This window comes from Lycium barbarum, chromosome 3 (genome assembly GCF_019175385.1).
Source record: "Lycium barbarum isolate Lr01 chromosome 3, ASM1917538v2, whole genome shotgun sequence".
In the NCBI taxonomy this organism is placed as follows: domain Eukaryota; kingdom Viridiplantae; phylum Streptophyta; class Magnoliopsida; order Solanales; family Solanaceae; genus Lycium; species Lycium barbarum.
In genome coordinates, this window is record NC_083339.1 from 6,082,083 (window position 1) to 6,099,948 (window position 17,866).

The 17,866-nt window shown below is 32.5% G+C and overlaps 1 protein-coding gene across 1 annotated transcript; it reads right to left on the minus strand.

Moving 5' to 3' along the window:
- Positions 1-9,096: 9,096 nt before the first annotated feature.
- On the minus strand, positions 9,097-13,335 carry LOC132633677 (BTB/POZ domain-containing protein At5g03250-like). The gene is made up of 4 exons (XM_060350196.1): positions 12,847-13,335; positions 12,320-12,389; positions 10,416-11,627; positions 9,097-9,777 (listed from the first exon to the last, which is right to left on the minus strand). Exons 1-4 carry the CDS (start codon positions 12,903-12,905, stop codon positions 9,292-9,294), a joined length of 1,827 nt encoding a protein of 608 aa, XP_060206179.1. The 5' UTR covers positions 12,906-13,335; the 3' UTR covers positions 9,097-9,291.
- Positions 13,336-17,866: the final 4,531 nt, after the last annotated feature.

A 17,866-nucleotide genomic window follows, 5' to 3' on the forward strand; every position in this document is an offset into this window, starting at 1 on the left:
ACATTCTTGAGTCGAGAGTCTTTTGAAAACAACCTCTCTACCTTCCAAGGTAGGGGTAAGGTCTGCGTACACTCTACCTTCTCCAAAATCCACTTGTGGAATTTCACTGCGCGTTGTTGTTGCTGTTGTTGTCACAAGTCACATTTGGAGGGTACAATGTTGTAGTTTCTATTGTTTTGGTTTGTTTCTCGAGTCTAGTATAACTTTTGAAGTTGAAGTTTTAGTTTTTGTTATTTTTATTTACATATGCCATCTGGTGCAGTTTTAGGTGTTGTGATTTCTGAGATTTGAAGGGACTTTTCTGATATTTCTAGTTGAGTCTATTTTTTTTTTCATAGTTCCCATTAAAAAAAAAATTGACCAAAATCAAAATTGATCGCATTTAACAAACTTAAAGAATTAAAATAGCTTGAGAGTACATTTAAGGGAAATTGACCATTTTGTGTCATTTTCTCGTGTATAATTCTGAGCCAAAAATATTAGGTTCAGATGAATTCAGTGAACCCATTATAAATCCGCCTCTATATATATATATATATATATATATATATATATATATATATATTGAAAGCTATGGCTAACTGGCAGCACAAGCAAGGCAAGGAGAGCGTGTGGGCTATTTGATTATTATTATATACAAAATGATAGTTCTCATGTTGGTCCCCAGTTTCACTTGATATCAAGTACTAGTTAACCACACTGGGTAATGCTTAACTGGCTAATAGTTGGAGAATATGTACAAGGTGCCAAAACTCAAAAGGTAGTTGAAGAGTCAATTCCTATGTGTTTTTTTGGCTTGGGCTTAATTATGAAAATTCCACAAGGGAATGTACTCTGAAATGATGTTGAAACACAGGAAAGGTTGAAAAAAAAAAAAGTACCCACATTCAATATTAATGGGTAGTGTTAATCTCACAAATTTTTGGTCGGTTTTCCTTTTTTGAGATAATTTTTTAGTAAATAACTATCAATGAAACAGAAGACAAAGCTATATCAATCAAGAATGACCACGACCTCTAGGTCAGCTTGCCTTTTGCCTCGTGGCTTGGATCAAAGGATAAGGTGTTGATTATTTTTGCAATATGAATCTTTTAGACCGCAATCTAAATATTTTCTTTAAGCATTCTCAGGAATTATATTTGCACAACTTTTAAAAATAAGAACAAAATCTAAATGATGAACTAAAAAGGTACATTTGCATAAATCAGCGTGCTACTTCTAGGCTTTCTGGTTGATAAAAAATGTTTAAACTTCAAAGTTGCATGAACATAAATCTAATAATATAAAACCTCTTCCCAATTTTTTTTAAAAAGGGTAACACTATCTCCACCAATCTGAAATTTAGAGTAACATATTCTTCTTTGATGTTCCTACAACATGTGAACGTTTCTTGAAAAGAAGTACGAGACTGGAAGTAGAATCGTAATTATAATAAGATAAATTAAATAAGAACATTGATTTAATAAGGTATATCAAGGAAAAATTAAATGAAACTGAAATTTGATCATGTACGAGTCGAATTGTGATTAGGGGTGTACAAAGTAAACCGACAAACTGCACCAAACCGATAAACCGAGTCAAACCGAGAAAAAATCCGACTAGTGGTTTGGTTTGACTTGATTTGGTGTTGAAAAAAAAAAACCCGACCATAATTGATTTGGTTTGGTTTTAGCTAAAAAACGTCAAACCGAACCAAACCAACCCGACATTACATTTATTCAATTTTAAAAATATTTTATACATAAAAATATTTATTTGTAATGTAATTCATAAATATTTCTTAAATTTTTTCGTAGTTTTTAATCTATTATCATATTATTCAAGCTTGAACTTAGAATTTTGAATGTCAATAAGTTTTATATCATATGGATGTTAGTAACTCATATAAAGTCCAAACCAAAACCAACTCAACACTAATACTAACAAAAGAAATTCAATTTACCACAAGGAATGACAATAATGTTGGATACCTATTCTTTAGTTTTGCATAATTGGGGGAAAATACATAACCCCCCTCCCCCCCCCCCCCCCCCAACGTATAGCCAGATTAATTATGACGCACCCAACCTTTGCGGGCGACCTATTACCCCCCAGTCTTAATTTTTCAGTATTTTAGTACCATTTTCGACTGACGTGGCAAAAAAAAAATTATGGCGAGTGAAAGCAGTAAATTTTTTTTTTATATTTTAATAAAAATTAATTTTTAAAAATTAATTTATATTTTATCCTCTCACCCACCCCCACCCTCCCTTTCTTCCACATTTCAATTGTTAAATGCAATTTATTTTTCTCTTTCTTCTTCTTTCTCCTCAACCACCGCCGCCGCAGCAGCAGCAACAACACCGCAGCAGCAGCAGCAACAACACTAATATGAAAATGGGTCTGACCCATTAAAACATAATGCCATTTCGATGGAGGAGATATTTTGGTGTTTGATTTGCCTTCAAATGAATGTGTGTGTTAATGGACGAAGAAAATGGATTGAATGTGCGTGTGTTAATGGAGGAAGAAAATGAGTTGAATGTTTCTTGAAAATAAGCTCTTTATGATTGATGATTAAATTGAATGTGTGTGTTAATGGAGGAAGAAAATGGGTTGAATGTGTGTGTGTTAATGGAGGAAGAAAATGAGTTGAAGCAAATGGGTTGAATGTGTGTTGTTAATGGAGGAAGAAAATGGGTTGAATGTGTGTGTGTTAATGGAGGAAGAAAATGAGTTGAATGTGTGTGTGCTAATGGAGGAAGAAAATGGGTTGATGGATTTCTTGAAATGAAGAAGAAGAAGAAGGGTTTAGTGATGAAGAAGAAGAGTTTAGTGATGAAGAAGACAAAATTAATGGTTTAATGGTTAATTAGAGGTTAATTAGTGTAAATATAATTAATAAAAGAAAAATCAAATGAAAAAAAAGGAAAAGTGTCAGTGACGTGGCAGCAGCGTGGCACCAATGTGGCGGAGAGTGTGCAACACTCTCCACTGTACAACTGGGCTTCAATTTTTTTTTTGCCACGTCAGTAAAAAAATGGTACTAAAAAATTAAGACTAGGGGGGTAAAATGTCGCCCGCAAAGGTTGGGTGCGTCATAATTAATTTGGCTATACGTTTGGGGGGGGGGGGGGGGGGGGGGGGGGGTTATGTATTTTCCCGCATAATTGGTTTAGCGAGTGAAAATACATAACTTAAGTTTTTTTTTTCTTGTCATATTATTAATACTTATTAGCCGTACTTATTTTAGCATGACTTAGTATTTTTAGATTATGATCATTTTCTTTATGGCTTATTAATTAGCAATATTTATTTTAACCCATTTTATTATCTTTTGTTGAATATTTTAATACAATGTCATCACTCTTCTCACATTTTATGTTATTTTCGTATGAAACACCTTAATTATATAGTTGTATCTTACTAGGACTAAAGAAATATTTGAAGTAAAAGTTATATGTTTTGTATAAAGACTATTCCGAAAAAAAAAACCCGAAAAACCTGAGGGTGAAAAACCCGAATTTTATTGGTTTTATTTGGTGTATAAATTTAAAAACCCGACGCAATTGGTTTGGTTTGGTGTTAAAAGAATCCGAACTAACCCGGTCCATGTACACCCCTAGTTGTGATAATAGATTGATACCGCTTATGCAAATTTTATGTACGCCACTGAGAGATAGGTGAGTTTTCTTTCTTTATTTAAGTGATTTCATATATATATATGTATATATATATATATATATATATATATATATATATATATATATATATATATATATATTATCACCTGATATCCTGAACCGACTAGCGCATAGGTTCGTGTCACGTAAAGCCCATCAAAAGAAGAAGCGTTTCATAACAGGATTTCTCCTCAAGACTCGAATCCGAGACATATAAAATTCACAGATGCTCACTTTTCAGCCTATATAATTGAAAATAGCCATTGTTATGACTATATTTCAAAAAAAAAGGTCAAAAAGTGATCCGTGCGCGTTATCCTACACCTTAGGCCTCTGGGTAAGGATGGAATATGTATCTCACTACATGGTAAGTGAGTTTGTTACACGCGTTCCTAGTAATTTGAACCAATGATTTGTCTCAAAAACTTCAACATAATTAAGTATAATGCATTCTATAGTACTCAACAGTCGACAAATGTGCATTGTGCACCAAAAGTGGATGTTATTCGTTTATGAGGTTAAGCATGCTAATTTTGCCAAACTGGTTAAAATTGGGCAAGGAATAATTATTATAAATAGAACAACTGAAATTGACAGCCTTGGTTTTAAGCACATGAATGTAAACAGTAGAAAAATGTACTTCCATAATGTTTTTGTAGGCAAACATTAAAATTTTCATAGGAACACAATCATTTGAAAATATACTTTTGATAAGTTAGTGAGCTGAACAACTATTTTTGGTGCAGCACAAAACTACTCAAAGGCAGATCACAGATGGAGCCTATTATTTGCCATGGGATTTGACTGACCATTATTTTCAACGCGAAATACAGATATTTATATGAAAAATCACTAAAATATCAACATATATAGAGTATTATATTTTGAAATCATTAATTTTAAAAGTGGGATGAGTTCGATGCTCAAAATCTTAAGACCGTTTGGTTGGGGAATAAGTTATCTCACGATTATAATGACGGGATTATAATATGGGACAAATAATGACGAATTTAGTTAGTGGATATATTTTTATTAGTAGATGTGTGGTTGAGTCCATTGCGTTTTGCACACCTAATGTATGACCTCTTTTAAGATTTGCACCCTGTCCTTTTTTTTTTTTTTTTTTTAATAATTCGCACCCAAACCTCTTTATTTCTTTGCAAAACAATGAAAGGCTCCTTTTTTTTTTTTTTAATTTTCACAAGGGAAAAATTGGAAAATACATATAATAAAGAAAGAAATTCCACAAAATTAAGAAAAAGCTAAATAAGAAATGACAACCTTAACTGGTTACATTCTTTCTTAAATTGCTTGGGCATATCCATAATTCCCAACTTCTGTGGTCTGAATGATTGAAACTTGTTTTGTTTACAAATTTATTTGTTGTTGGAATGAAGGTGAATTTAATGTGAAACTTTGTCGGATCCTATCAGGTCAGGGTGAAGAACTATTAAACATCTATGTTCGCCGTTATGAGCTTAGAAGCTTCAATAGTATCAAATCTGGAGTCAAATTAAAGCCATTAAAAGTTTGCTAAAGGGCAGATGAATATGAAATTAGAGTTCAGAACAATTAAAATCCAACTGGAATTTGGGTACCCCCCCCCCCCCCCCCCCCCCACACACACACACATAAATGACTATATTCTCACCTATATTACTAATTTCTTAGGAAGACATGTTATACATCATACATGCTGGTCTAAAACTTGTCATCTGGGTTGTCTCGAAGGCCAAGCCTATAAATAACGAGGCAGTAGGAGTCCCAATTTGTCTTTTGAAGATACTTCAATAAATTCTTCCTCTTTTGCACCATTTCTGGTAGACAAGTTAAGGTTGTGTAATTTCTTTCTTTATGATTTGTATTTCCAATTTTGTCCTTGTGAAATTTTTAATAAAAGAGTGTTTTCCTTGTGTTGCAAAAAAAAAAAAATAAAGAGGCTAGGGTGCGAATCGTCAAAAAAAAAAAATAGGACAGGGTCCAAATCACAAAAGAAGTCGTACGTTAGGGGTGCAAAACGCAACGGATATAATATAACATGTACAATTTGGTTTAAACTGAAAAAATTGAGAATTATTTTTTATTTAATTTCAAATATAAACTTATCTTTCTACAAAAATTTAGGAGAAAAGCTTTGGAGAAACAAAAACATGCCATTTTGTTGTTTTATCCCTCGGATCAGTGTCAATAGTAGTATAAATAATCTCGAATTGCTAATGCCGAAATAAAAATTATACCAAACATGGGATATATTAAATAATCTCACAATTTATCTCATAATTATAATCTCTTATTCATTAACTTAAAAAATTAAATCCATTAAATTTAAATCTTAAACCCACTTCTCACTTTATTTCATGCAAAGTGCTAATAGAAAGCCAAAGATAAGATGTTCTAAGTAGGTTATTGTTTTGTTGGTGGGAAGCAAAATGGCAGCTAATAGATCGTAAAAAAGGATAAAGAAAATACTAGATGGATGAATTTTGCCTGCCATAACAATGATAATAATTCCTCAAGAGAGCACACTTCAACAGCTGGCATATTACTTGTGTTCCCCATTTAGCTCTATACACTATAAGTGATTTTGAAATAATCAAAATGCGTATAATGTTTGGTTGAATCTTTTGGAAGGTCCATCTTGTAATTGAATTTTACGTGTAATTAATTATAATTATGCAATTCTCGGAGGAGGGGAAAATAATTGGTGGTATGACTTTTCAAATTCTTATTATTTTTTTATTTTTAATATTTTCTTATATATACATATGTTTGTCATACAATAACACGCATTTACATGTTCTTTTGAAAAAGTTTATTTGATCTTTTGTTTTGTAGTTAGCTAAGTTACAAAAATAAGGAACCATGTTATTATATTTGTGCGGCCAAACATGATACCAAGAATTACATTGTAATTTACGTTATGGCGAATAAACAAATCTTAACTTCAGACCTTATGGCCTGTATTTGAACTTCGGCTTTTCAAACTTCAGACCTTCGTTTATGAAGTTAGGCAGGTTCAGGCCGAAATTTGTCAAAACTGGCTAAACTATATATTATCATTTTTAAACAACAAATATGTTTTAGATACTGGCTACCTAAGTAATGTGGCCACTGGCCAGGAACCTAAAGCCCGATTCAACAAGGCCGAAAATGAGTCCACAAAGATATTGGGCCCCCTAATGTTAAAGACGGGTCATTTGCACTTTTGTCCCTATTTTGTGTGCAACATAATATCCACAAGTTATGTCAGCTTCCTCAAAGAACTTATGCCCCGTCTAGGCATAAGTTTGATTTTGAAGGTCAAAAAATTAAAAACCAGCCCATTTGTAGGGAAATATTTGGGAAAAGTAAATGGTGTGACCATCAGGGGGGAAAAAAAAAACAAAAAGGCCTCATTTTGAACAAATGTCCCGAGTTGGCCATGCGTTGGCCCCCCCCCAAAAAAAAAGGATCAGACTTTTAAGTCGCCACTAAAAGTTCGCTGCAACAAAAGGATCAGACTTTTTGTGGCGACTAAAAGTCGACACTAAAGGTTTGCTACAAACTTCCATTTATTTTTCTACCTTCTACTAGGGATTAAAAAAGAAGAACTAAATAAATAAACTAAAGTAACCATCATCGAAAACTTAACAAACTAAAATATATCAACTACAAACTAATAACATTAGTAAGTATACATTAATAATACATTTATTAAACATAAATTATACGTTAATTATACATTTATTATACATAAATTATACATAAATTATATATTTATTATACAATAATGATACAGTTTCTATACGTATGATACATTTCTATACATATACAGTAGTGATACATATTCTATATAAAAATGATACGGTTTCTATACATATATGTATGATATATTTTTTTATACGTATGATAAAAATGATACAGTTTATATATTGTATATGTATGATACATTGTCTAGGCGTATGATACACTTTCTATACAAGAATGATACAGTTTATACATAAATTATATACCAATGATACATTTTGCTATACTTATGTATGGAATATGTATAATATGTAAATCATTAGTGTATAATAAATGTATAACTAATGTATAATATATGTATGATTAGTGAGTATACGTTGATGATAGATTTATTATACACAAATTACACAACAATGATACAAACCTATGATACATTTTCTATAGATATACTGTAGGGATACATATTCTATACAACAATGATACTTTTTTATACGTATGATACATTTTTGATACATTTTGCTATACATAGTTGATCCTTAGTGGCGACTAAAGTCGCCACAAATAGTCCCTTTTTTCAACGCCTTTTTGTGACGACTTTTAGTGGCGACTAAGTCGCCACAAAGGTTTTTGTTTACTGGCGGGCTAGAAAATAGGTTTGGAGAAACTTGGGCCATCCGGTGGGATTAGTTTGGACCGGATGGCCATTTATGTCTTTCCCCCAAAAATAGAAGACCAGTCCATTTGAAGGACAAACCGTGCAATTACTTCAATAAAGACAGGCTAACATCATACAGGCTACTTTTATAAATCCATTGAGTTACCAATTCAACTTATAAATTGCCTTTATCCTCTCAATGAGTAATAGCCCACAAGGCTAATTCCTAGACATTCAGATGTGAAATTCCAATAGCAACAGCTTCAATTGCCAATTGCTTAGATGTAGAAAAGGTTAGGATGTTCGTTTCATTGATTTGACTTCACTTAGTTTACGATCCAAGATAGAGGTCGGGAATGAAGGTTCATTTAGTAGACAATGAGCGAACTGCAAGAACTTTCTCATATCAAGATGACAAGAAATCTAGCAGAATCTGAACTTGAAGAAATGAGCCTCTATTACATAAAGTTATTGCGTGCTAACGCCTTCTAAAGGTTTTCAAACCTAATCGGAGTTTGCTGCTCTGACCATTATCAAATTAATACCTACTCCAGAAAACCCTCCAACTCTATTACATCACATAAATACGTTGTAGAAGCCTACAACTATTATTTCCTTGCATTTCTTTAACACATAGTTGACCTCTGATACTACAAAACCCATGCAGGAGAATGTTACCTTTTATTTTGTATTTTTCACAAGCAAAACAAAGTTATGTGTATGCATTTAAAGCCATTGTGCTAGGATCATTCAACATTCGCAGTGTGCAATTTTATTAACTAACTTAAATAGCCGTTTGCCTAAAGAAATAGCTGATAAATGTATAATATATGTATAACTAGTGTATAACATATGTAAATTGGACCGTGGCTATAAATATTTTTGGGCGAGCGATCAAATGTGTAACTTCCCTTTTTATTATGATATAGCGATGTATATCATTTGCTTACCTGTATAATGTCATTGCTAAAAGTTTCTATTTCATATAACTTGATCTCATAAGTTACGATATTCAAGAAAACATAAAGAAATTTTCACTTCCCTCCCCTCATATTCACCTTATCATTAGTGAAAGTAGTCATATGGGGTCAAAATTTCTTATAGGCGCACCTTATATGGGGTCAAAATTTCTTATAGGCGCACTGCCTTTGGACTAATATTAGAACAAAAAGATTCAAAACTGGCTATGTAATTGACCAAACAACTACATTTCATTCATTTTCAGAAACTCCATAACACTTACTAGTCTTAGTTAATTTTTGGAACAGTTTGACATGTTGCAATTTTTGGGACAGTTTGACATGTTGCACCTTCAATAGGCTTTCCCGATTTCGAGTTACACTGAGATTTTCTCCTGCAAAATATATTCCACCTTCTCTTTGTTTTCACCATCTTTTGGAACTCCTCCTTCATGTTGTTACACTCCTTTTCAAGCTCGGAGACACGTTCCCTCATGTCCTCAACGCTCGATCCCCTGCCCCTTGCAACATTGTCCGCGTGTTGTCCAATTGCTCCGCTAAGATTTTGCGAGTTTTCAAGATTTTCCGACACAAAGAACCATCCGGAAATTGATGTACGTAGTCGAAGCTGTTCAAAAAACAAGACTTGAACAATGACCCTTAGGGGCAGCCTCTCGTTTTGAGCAGCATGTGTGCTCGCCTCTAACGACAGCTTCTGGCAATTCATTAGTCTGCAGATTTGCTCTCTTTCAATGTCTGTCAGCCAAGGATGTGCCTGAATTTGAAATGTGTAAAATTGTACCGAACTCGTGAAAAGTATGATTTAAGATATGCACGGACAAAAGTAGTTGCTTAGGTTGCATATATAAGAATACGAATCAAATCCACTGTTATGATGCTCTAATTGGTTAGGCCAGTATTCAACTCATAGTGTTTGTCATAGTAAACTTCTAGATAATGAGTTTCAAAATCTTATACTTAGATCATACTAAAAAAAAACAATATCATCATAAACTAATTGGATTATCACATTTTTTCAAAGTGAAGCCATTTTATTTTTTGAACCTATGTTGCTTGGACTCTTCAAAAAATGACACTAGGTGCATGCCGGATCCGCCTAAAGTAGTACAATTTCGGAAGATCCGACAGGGTGCAATAACGTTTTTGGAGAGTCCGACCAACATAGCTCTGAATCATCAACTTTTAACAACTAGTGCAAAAGTATGACCTATACTAGACTAATGTATTAAGATCAAGAAAATTTGAAATATGTACTAATTTCAAAGACATTGAAATTGTGTATATAGATAGTATATGTACTTACTAAAACAGAGAAAAATGGCTTATACACCATAAAAATTGAACAATTTATGCATGAAAAACATGAGTTGGGATAAAAGAACCAATTGTTACCTTCAAATATATATCGATTGCACGATAGATACCATCGGAAATTGGCCTAGCATATTCTGGGACTGCAGCAGCAAGAGACTGAAATTTCGGAAACTTGAAATTAACATCAGGCGCGACCTCAGCAAGATACGAATCCACGAGATTTGCCACTCTTGTTATTGAAGCCAAAGACTGACTACTTTCCATCAATTGACTCTCTTCCATAATACATGGAGATACTGCTGCTGAAGCCTGATCTATTAACAAGAAATGATCAAGAATACGCTGAAAACAGTCGATATCATATAAAGTTTCAACCGTGTAGCCAATATTCGGTATCAACAGATCATCAAGTGTCGCCTGGTCCAACTGCAACCCGACTCTTCCCTCCAAATTTACTCGACAGGCTGGACTAGCCTGCAACATCATGGCGGTACGTAGTAGCCTGAGGAGAAACCTAGTCTCGGTTACACCTTTTTGTTTTGGTAACAACTCAACGATCTCTTCTAAAAGCGCCCTTTGATCTGCCTCAGATGGAGTGGAACCTGATTTAGCGTGAGTAACGTCCTTGAAACTCGATTGCCTATTCATTAAAGGAACATATTTCTTTGCATAAAACACGAGTGCACCCGATATATTCTCAGGCCTCATGCCTCCAGCTTCAACGGCCTGAATCAAACGTTTGTATAAAGGTAAGCTGAGGAATGACACATCTTCGTACCACCAATCATCAGTCATCGGTTGTGACTTATTCATTCCAGTGCTTATACCGTTCCATACATCAGCACCCGTTGTGTTATCATTACCATTCTCCATAACAGGCCAATTAAGTAATTTTGAATCGCTACAAGCTTTCATCGCTAATGAATTTATGCAACGCGACACAATGTGAAGCTCTTCAGCATATGACAATACTTCTTCACAAGTTTCTAATGCTTTTATTGTGTCTGTCCAATTTGCAAAAACATCGTTGAGAAAAGCCTCGGTTTGGGATACCAGATTTCCTTCACCATATTCATTTGTCATTTGTAAATACTCAGATGCACATCTAAGGGTCACTACATTAAGAGGAGTAAGTTCAAATCTAACACCATAACAGAATTTGGCTACTAGTTCAAATGCTTTAGCTCCACCAGGTATGTCACTAAGCTGAAGAATGCATACTGATCCATCCTCTTTTGTTGATTCACTCATGAGCTTTTCTAGTAGTCCACTCCTTGAAAGCAAAGGAAACTGCACCACAATTAAATATCATCTTGTATGCAGTGTTTTTAAAAGCGAAAAGCGAAAAAAGAAAAACGACAAAGGTTGTTGGGGCTTGAAGTGAACACCGAGAAGTGAAGCGCGAGCTTCTTTGAAGCTATGTTGCTCGGACTTTTAAAAAACGTTGACATGTGCGTGTCAGATCCTCCAAAAGTAGTGCATTTTTGGAGGATCTGATACGGGTGCAACATAATTTTTGGAGAGTCTGAGCAACAGAACTTTGTAGTAAAGCTCACAATCATATAAAAAATTAAAAAATACTACTAGATTTGAATGAATTTTTAGTACTATAAGAATCAATTTACGATTAAAATAACTAATCTCAACAGTCAATATACGATAATATTGATATTAATCCGACTTCTCAAAGTTGAGATTCAAAGAGCCGACTGTTTCTTGTTAGGATTTTTGCAAAGTTATTGTTTGAAGTACACGTTTCTCTTAAGCGCACATTTCTCTAATTAATCACGTTACATGTTATGAGACGAAGTGATGGCTTTTAATAAAAATTTTGGTGTGAACCATAAGATTAGGAAAAAGAAGAATTGAAACAAGTATATGCAGATTAGTGGAATGGCCTAAGGTGCATTAGCAAAAAAGATACTAACATAGTACCGTATATACTAAATTGAACTTAAAATATAAGCAGTAAAAAAGTGTACCTTGTGTAGATAAAAGGACATTTCTCCAATTTCAATTGTAATGTCACTTGGAAGTCCTGACTTACAACGCCTGAACAAAGATTATGCATAAGCTTAAAATAATTTCATTTTTGATGTCAGATAAATCTACTGGAAAAAATAGAAGAAGGCGTTTTCACAAATTATCAGAAACTATTTGATAGGGAGGTATTTGATAACTTATTCTTTACTAAGTAGTTATCCACTTATCCAACATTAGGTTACATATTCAAAACCAAGTGCCCCTAAGCTTTCATTCTTCAATTGAAATATATGAAAGTTAAATAATGTGTTGTGGGGTTAAAGGATAGAGAGCTTCCATTATTACAATCTTTAAAACATTGAAAGGATTAATCAAACATCTAATCTTATATCTTTGTCCACTAATCAGCTAATACAAATGTGAGATCAATTTTTTTTCTCTATTGGATAGGGTAACATATTAGCTATAACCAAGAATGCAAAAGGTACCATACTAATACGTAAAAAATAAAATAAAAAAAAGTTACCATGCCTGGCCTTCACAGCAGAAGGCTTCGGACTTAGAACCCAGCTTTAGAAGAGACATTAATTTATCTCTCTTAGGAAAGTAATTACACTAATGAAGTGACATGTAGACTACTTTCGTTGCATAAAACTAACATAAAAATATAGGAAAAATTATGTATAAATAAGGAGACGGGAATTAGAGTATTTGGTGTAGGTTTGCAAGTAGCAGTAGTGAAGTTTTATCCTTTTTTTTTTTTTTTTTTTAATTTTATTTTATTTTTAACCACAGTGAAGTTTTAAGTGAGTACCGAGTCTAAAGGGAAAAAAATCAGTTACAACTGTCCTCTCTTTCCCCGTATTACTCGATCAGTGTGGATTCAGTCTACACTAGTGGCGGCAAAATTAGTCATTTTTAGTAGGAAACTTACGTAAATATATCCTTCGGCCAATTAAAATACCATGGTCGAAGTATATATTATTTATATACTTCGGTTATATATGTTGTGATGGGCATGTATACTATATGTATAAGTATGTATAGTATATATTTATTTAGTGTAAACTATACACCGTGTACATATTTTATAAGTTAGATGACCGAATGGTATTCAACTGTAATGTTCCCATTTTAGTAATTATCCGATTCATCCAAGCTTAAATGGGTTAATTTATGGGGGAAATTAAGTGGGATGAGCCTGTATAATTTTTGCCTGAACTCGAACTTCAGTCATATAAAATTTCTGAAGTAAAGCTGTGTTAAGATCAATTTCATAAATGGACTGATATGTTAGGCCGAAGTACACATATCTAATTTTGGTATCATTATTTAAGTTATGTCCTAAATTCATAAAATGTTGCATGTTTACCTATGTTGGGACAACTTTAGAAATGCAGTTTATGAAATTGATCCAACATTTTTGAAGTTGTTCCAACATAGGTAAACATGCAAAATTTTATAAATTTAGGACATAACTTAAATAATGACAGCCTAATATATCAGTACATTTAGCTTTAGGGGAAAGGGCAATTCGCAGGAATACCTTTATTTTGGGGTGGTCTTTAATTTTTGGCCTTCGCTAGAACTCCTTAGTTTCGGGTTCGAACCCCCGCTCAATCAAAAATTTTGAAAAAAATTCTCAAGGTAGAGTTTGGATTCGTAAGACAGAGTTTTCTCTGCCTGCAGGCAGAATTTTGCTACCTTCAGGTAGAGTTTTGCCTTCAGGCATGCCAAATCTCTGCCTTAAGGCTAACTTTGGCCCGAACAGGCCTAATTTTGCTACAAAATTCTGCCTTGCGAAATTGTCTTTTTTTTTTACTGAGCCAGGTTCGAACCCCAAACCTCATGGTATTAGGCAAAATGGACAAAAATTAAAGACCAACATTTTGAGAGACAAAAGTTAAAGACCAGTGCCGCTCCGCACAAAAAATTGAAAAAATTGTAGGGGAAATGTCATTTGGGCTTCAAACAATTGGGGCGAGGCCTTTTAGTCAAGTTAATCCATAACTCGTTATTTGTTTTTTTCTACATGTACTAGTACTTCTTTTCAAAATAAAAATTTAAACATATTTTTCTAGGAAAAAAAAGCAGTTTCAAGGGTATGTTTTGCTGGAACTAACACAATGATCTGCAAAAAAAATTGTATCAAAAAGTAATTTGTTCACACAAATTGTCTCCAATATTTTTTGCTCAAACAGCTTTTCAAAATCTAAATTTCCAATATTAAACCAAATCCAATTCCTGATCCCCCTAGGATTTGTGTTAGTTGTAGTCTCTAACCTCCCTAATCTAACAACAAAATATGATTTTAAACAACGATTATCTCTGATAATATATATATATATATATATATATATATATATATATATATATATATATATAATTGTTTGTAGAATATAACCTATATTTTTTTAATACTTTTTGTTTTCTCTCTATGACCCATCTCCTTTTTATAACTTTAAACTAAAATATATTATCTAATACTTAATTAGTTTGGAGATGTGATTAAAATTACAAGGAAATCATGCACCAGTTGACGAGGCCATAGCAATGATGTCACTTACACACCAAAACTTAAAATTGTTGATGACAACATCATTAATTTAGGGCAACTAAGAATAACCAAAGTCTTTATTCTACTCATTTTCTTTAAATAATTTTGCAAAACATGGGTCCAATCCACGCATTCTATACGTGTATTTGCATTCTACGAAAAGAATTGGGTTTTTAGTTCTTTACGAAAATATTTTTTAACGTTATTTGTTTTATAAGATTTTTATCTTTCCATATAAGAATTTAAAAATAATATAAAAGATATCTTTACATGATTTTTTTAAAAAAAATTCAAATTATAAAGGATTATGACTTATGTTCACCCATTTCGTGCCTTTTTGTCCCTCTTTACTTCTTCTTTCAATATGTTACTATTTTGGTTTTGTTTATACTTTATACTAATTCCTTTTCAACGAATTGGATGAGTACTAGCGCAAGTCTCTCTTAACATCAACATCTAACTATCAACGTCGATACTTAAAACTAAATTTAATCATTCAAATTTCTCTTCTTTCACATCATCTTTTTTCTATATTCTAAAAAGAAAAATTTTACTTCTATACATTGATATTGCAAATAAATTTTTATGCTATCGGATTAGTTAAAAATATATATCTATGTAACGTTCAAGATAAGTAAAATGAATAACATGAAAAATAAAGCAAATAATCCTGTACTACTATAATTTATTATACTATAATGATAGTGTAAAATTCTTTATATTATAAATGTATATAAATTTAAATCCTAAAATGAATACAAAACAAGTTTTTCCACACTTCCCTTCTACCGCCAAGGGGCATCATGGGCATGGATTGGTCTACCTTATATGTGTGTAAATATTTGATTATGAATTCAATTGTTGTTGTATATATAATTGAAGGTCGCTATAAAAACTCATAAACTTTAAATATTGGTCTGCCTCTAATATAATCGTGGAATTGATAAAATCTTTTCACTTTTAACGGGATATCTTGAATTTCCGCCCTTGAAACAAAGAACTTCTAATGGAAAATACTTCCTCTTTGAATGAAGTTTACTCGAATCTGGAATAGTCGGTGAGTGAATCCCTAATATAAATTACTTAGGTTTTACTAACTTAGTGCCTTCTAATGGGAAAATGACAGGGGCGGGGGGGGGGGGGGGGGGGTGAAAGAGTACCAAAACGACAGAGATTCTGAAAGACAGTCGTTGGATTTTAACTAATATAAGTGGCCAAATTAAAGGGGTTCAATATACACACCATCAACCTAACATTTCACGACAAGTGTTTCTTACTTTTGTCAAATATTTTGGTACTACTAATAAATATGGGCCAGTGTACCCCTCTACAATAATTCTATGACAAAACTTTTTCCTTCACGCTTGATAAATAATTCTCACTATTGAAAATAATATCTTAAAGTTATTTCAAATGAGTACGGAGTATTTATTTATCAATCTGATTTATTATTATGATTTCAGATTTATAATAAAAGAATTTAAAAGTTCTAAAAACAAGCTTACAGACTATTTTAAGTGAAATAATGATTTTCACATTTTTTTTTTTTTGTAAGTGAAATACAATTGTAACAGTTTACTTTAAATATCTTCTTTTAACTTCAAATTTAAATACTTTTTTCTTCAAATTTTAATCAAATCATGTCCAAACAATAGTACAAGTGGTTAATATGCGGAACACGTTTTTTATCCTTCACAATAGAGTATGCTATAAACATCGACACGTTGTAGTTACCCATATATATAAGGTACTTCACAAGTTTTATAACTCAAAAGGATTTAAATTACACGATATAGAAAGACAAATTTACAATTTGAAGGATGTTTTCTAAATATGCTTACTGTCGCCACGAACTTTGTTACTTTCTCTGTCTCATATTATTTGTCTACTTTTTATTTTACACGTTCTTTAAAAACTCATAAATAAAAGTATATTTTTACTACATTACCCTTATCTCTCTCCAATTAATTGCGCTCTAATCAATATTGGTTACTTTAATAAACAATTAATGTTAAGGACAAAGTAGAACAAACTTAATTAATTCTATCTTGATTTTGTGAATGGACAAGTATTTTGGGCATATATATTATAGTAATGTGGACAACTAATATGAGACGGACGGAGTAAGTTTTCTTGATGTTTTATGCAATTATTCTAAAAATAGATTTTCACTTTTACTTGTTCACTTTCACATATCAAGAAAAAAATAATTTGTTTTTCCTGTTTTACCCTTAGTATTAATTACTCTTTCCAAATCATTCTCCAAATTTAATGCAATTATACACTAACTAATATGAATATTATAATAAAATATGCACTTTATTTATTATTTTTTAATGAGTGTGCAAAATTCATAATGGACAAGTAAAAGTGAACGGAGAGAGTATCTAGTTATCCAGCTGATACAAGTTTTTGCCTCTTTTCTTTCCAAGGGGCATTGATTTCTTTGATAGTAAATTCTAGAGAAATATTATTTATAATTTGACCAGAGTACAATGCCTTTTCCTGAGTAGAGATATTTGATTTTTTTCGGAAAAGTGAAAATATTATCAATCTTTTTCATCTTTAACTAAAATTCCATGGACTTTAATAGGCAGAGCATACCATCAAATATAGTGGTGGGGTGGTAAATATTTTCGCGTCCGTAACGAGAGGCTGAAATAGAGGAGGTATGGGTTCGGCAGAACTGATCAGTAGTGTTAGTCCAAATCCCATATTCGTTTTACAAAATTCATTTAATATATATAAATTATTAATGTAGAATCCAGTAACTCAAAAGGCTAGTATTTAAACTCCATAAACTTCAACTTTCAGATCTGTCTCTAACAAGAGGTCTCTCGTTAGAGCTTGGGAATGTAGTCATCTTTAATAATAGTGTTTCACCCCTCAAAGTGGAACTGTCGGATGTGAATTCGGATCAATCGAATCCCAAAGCGAATAATACATACTAGATGGAAAGTCAAAAATATTAATTTCAAATAAAGCATTG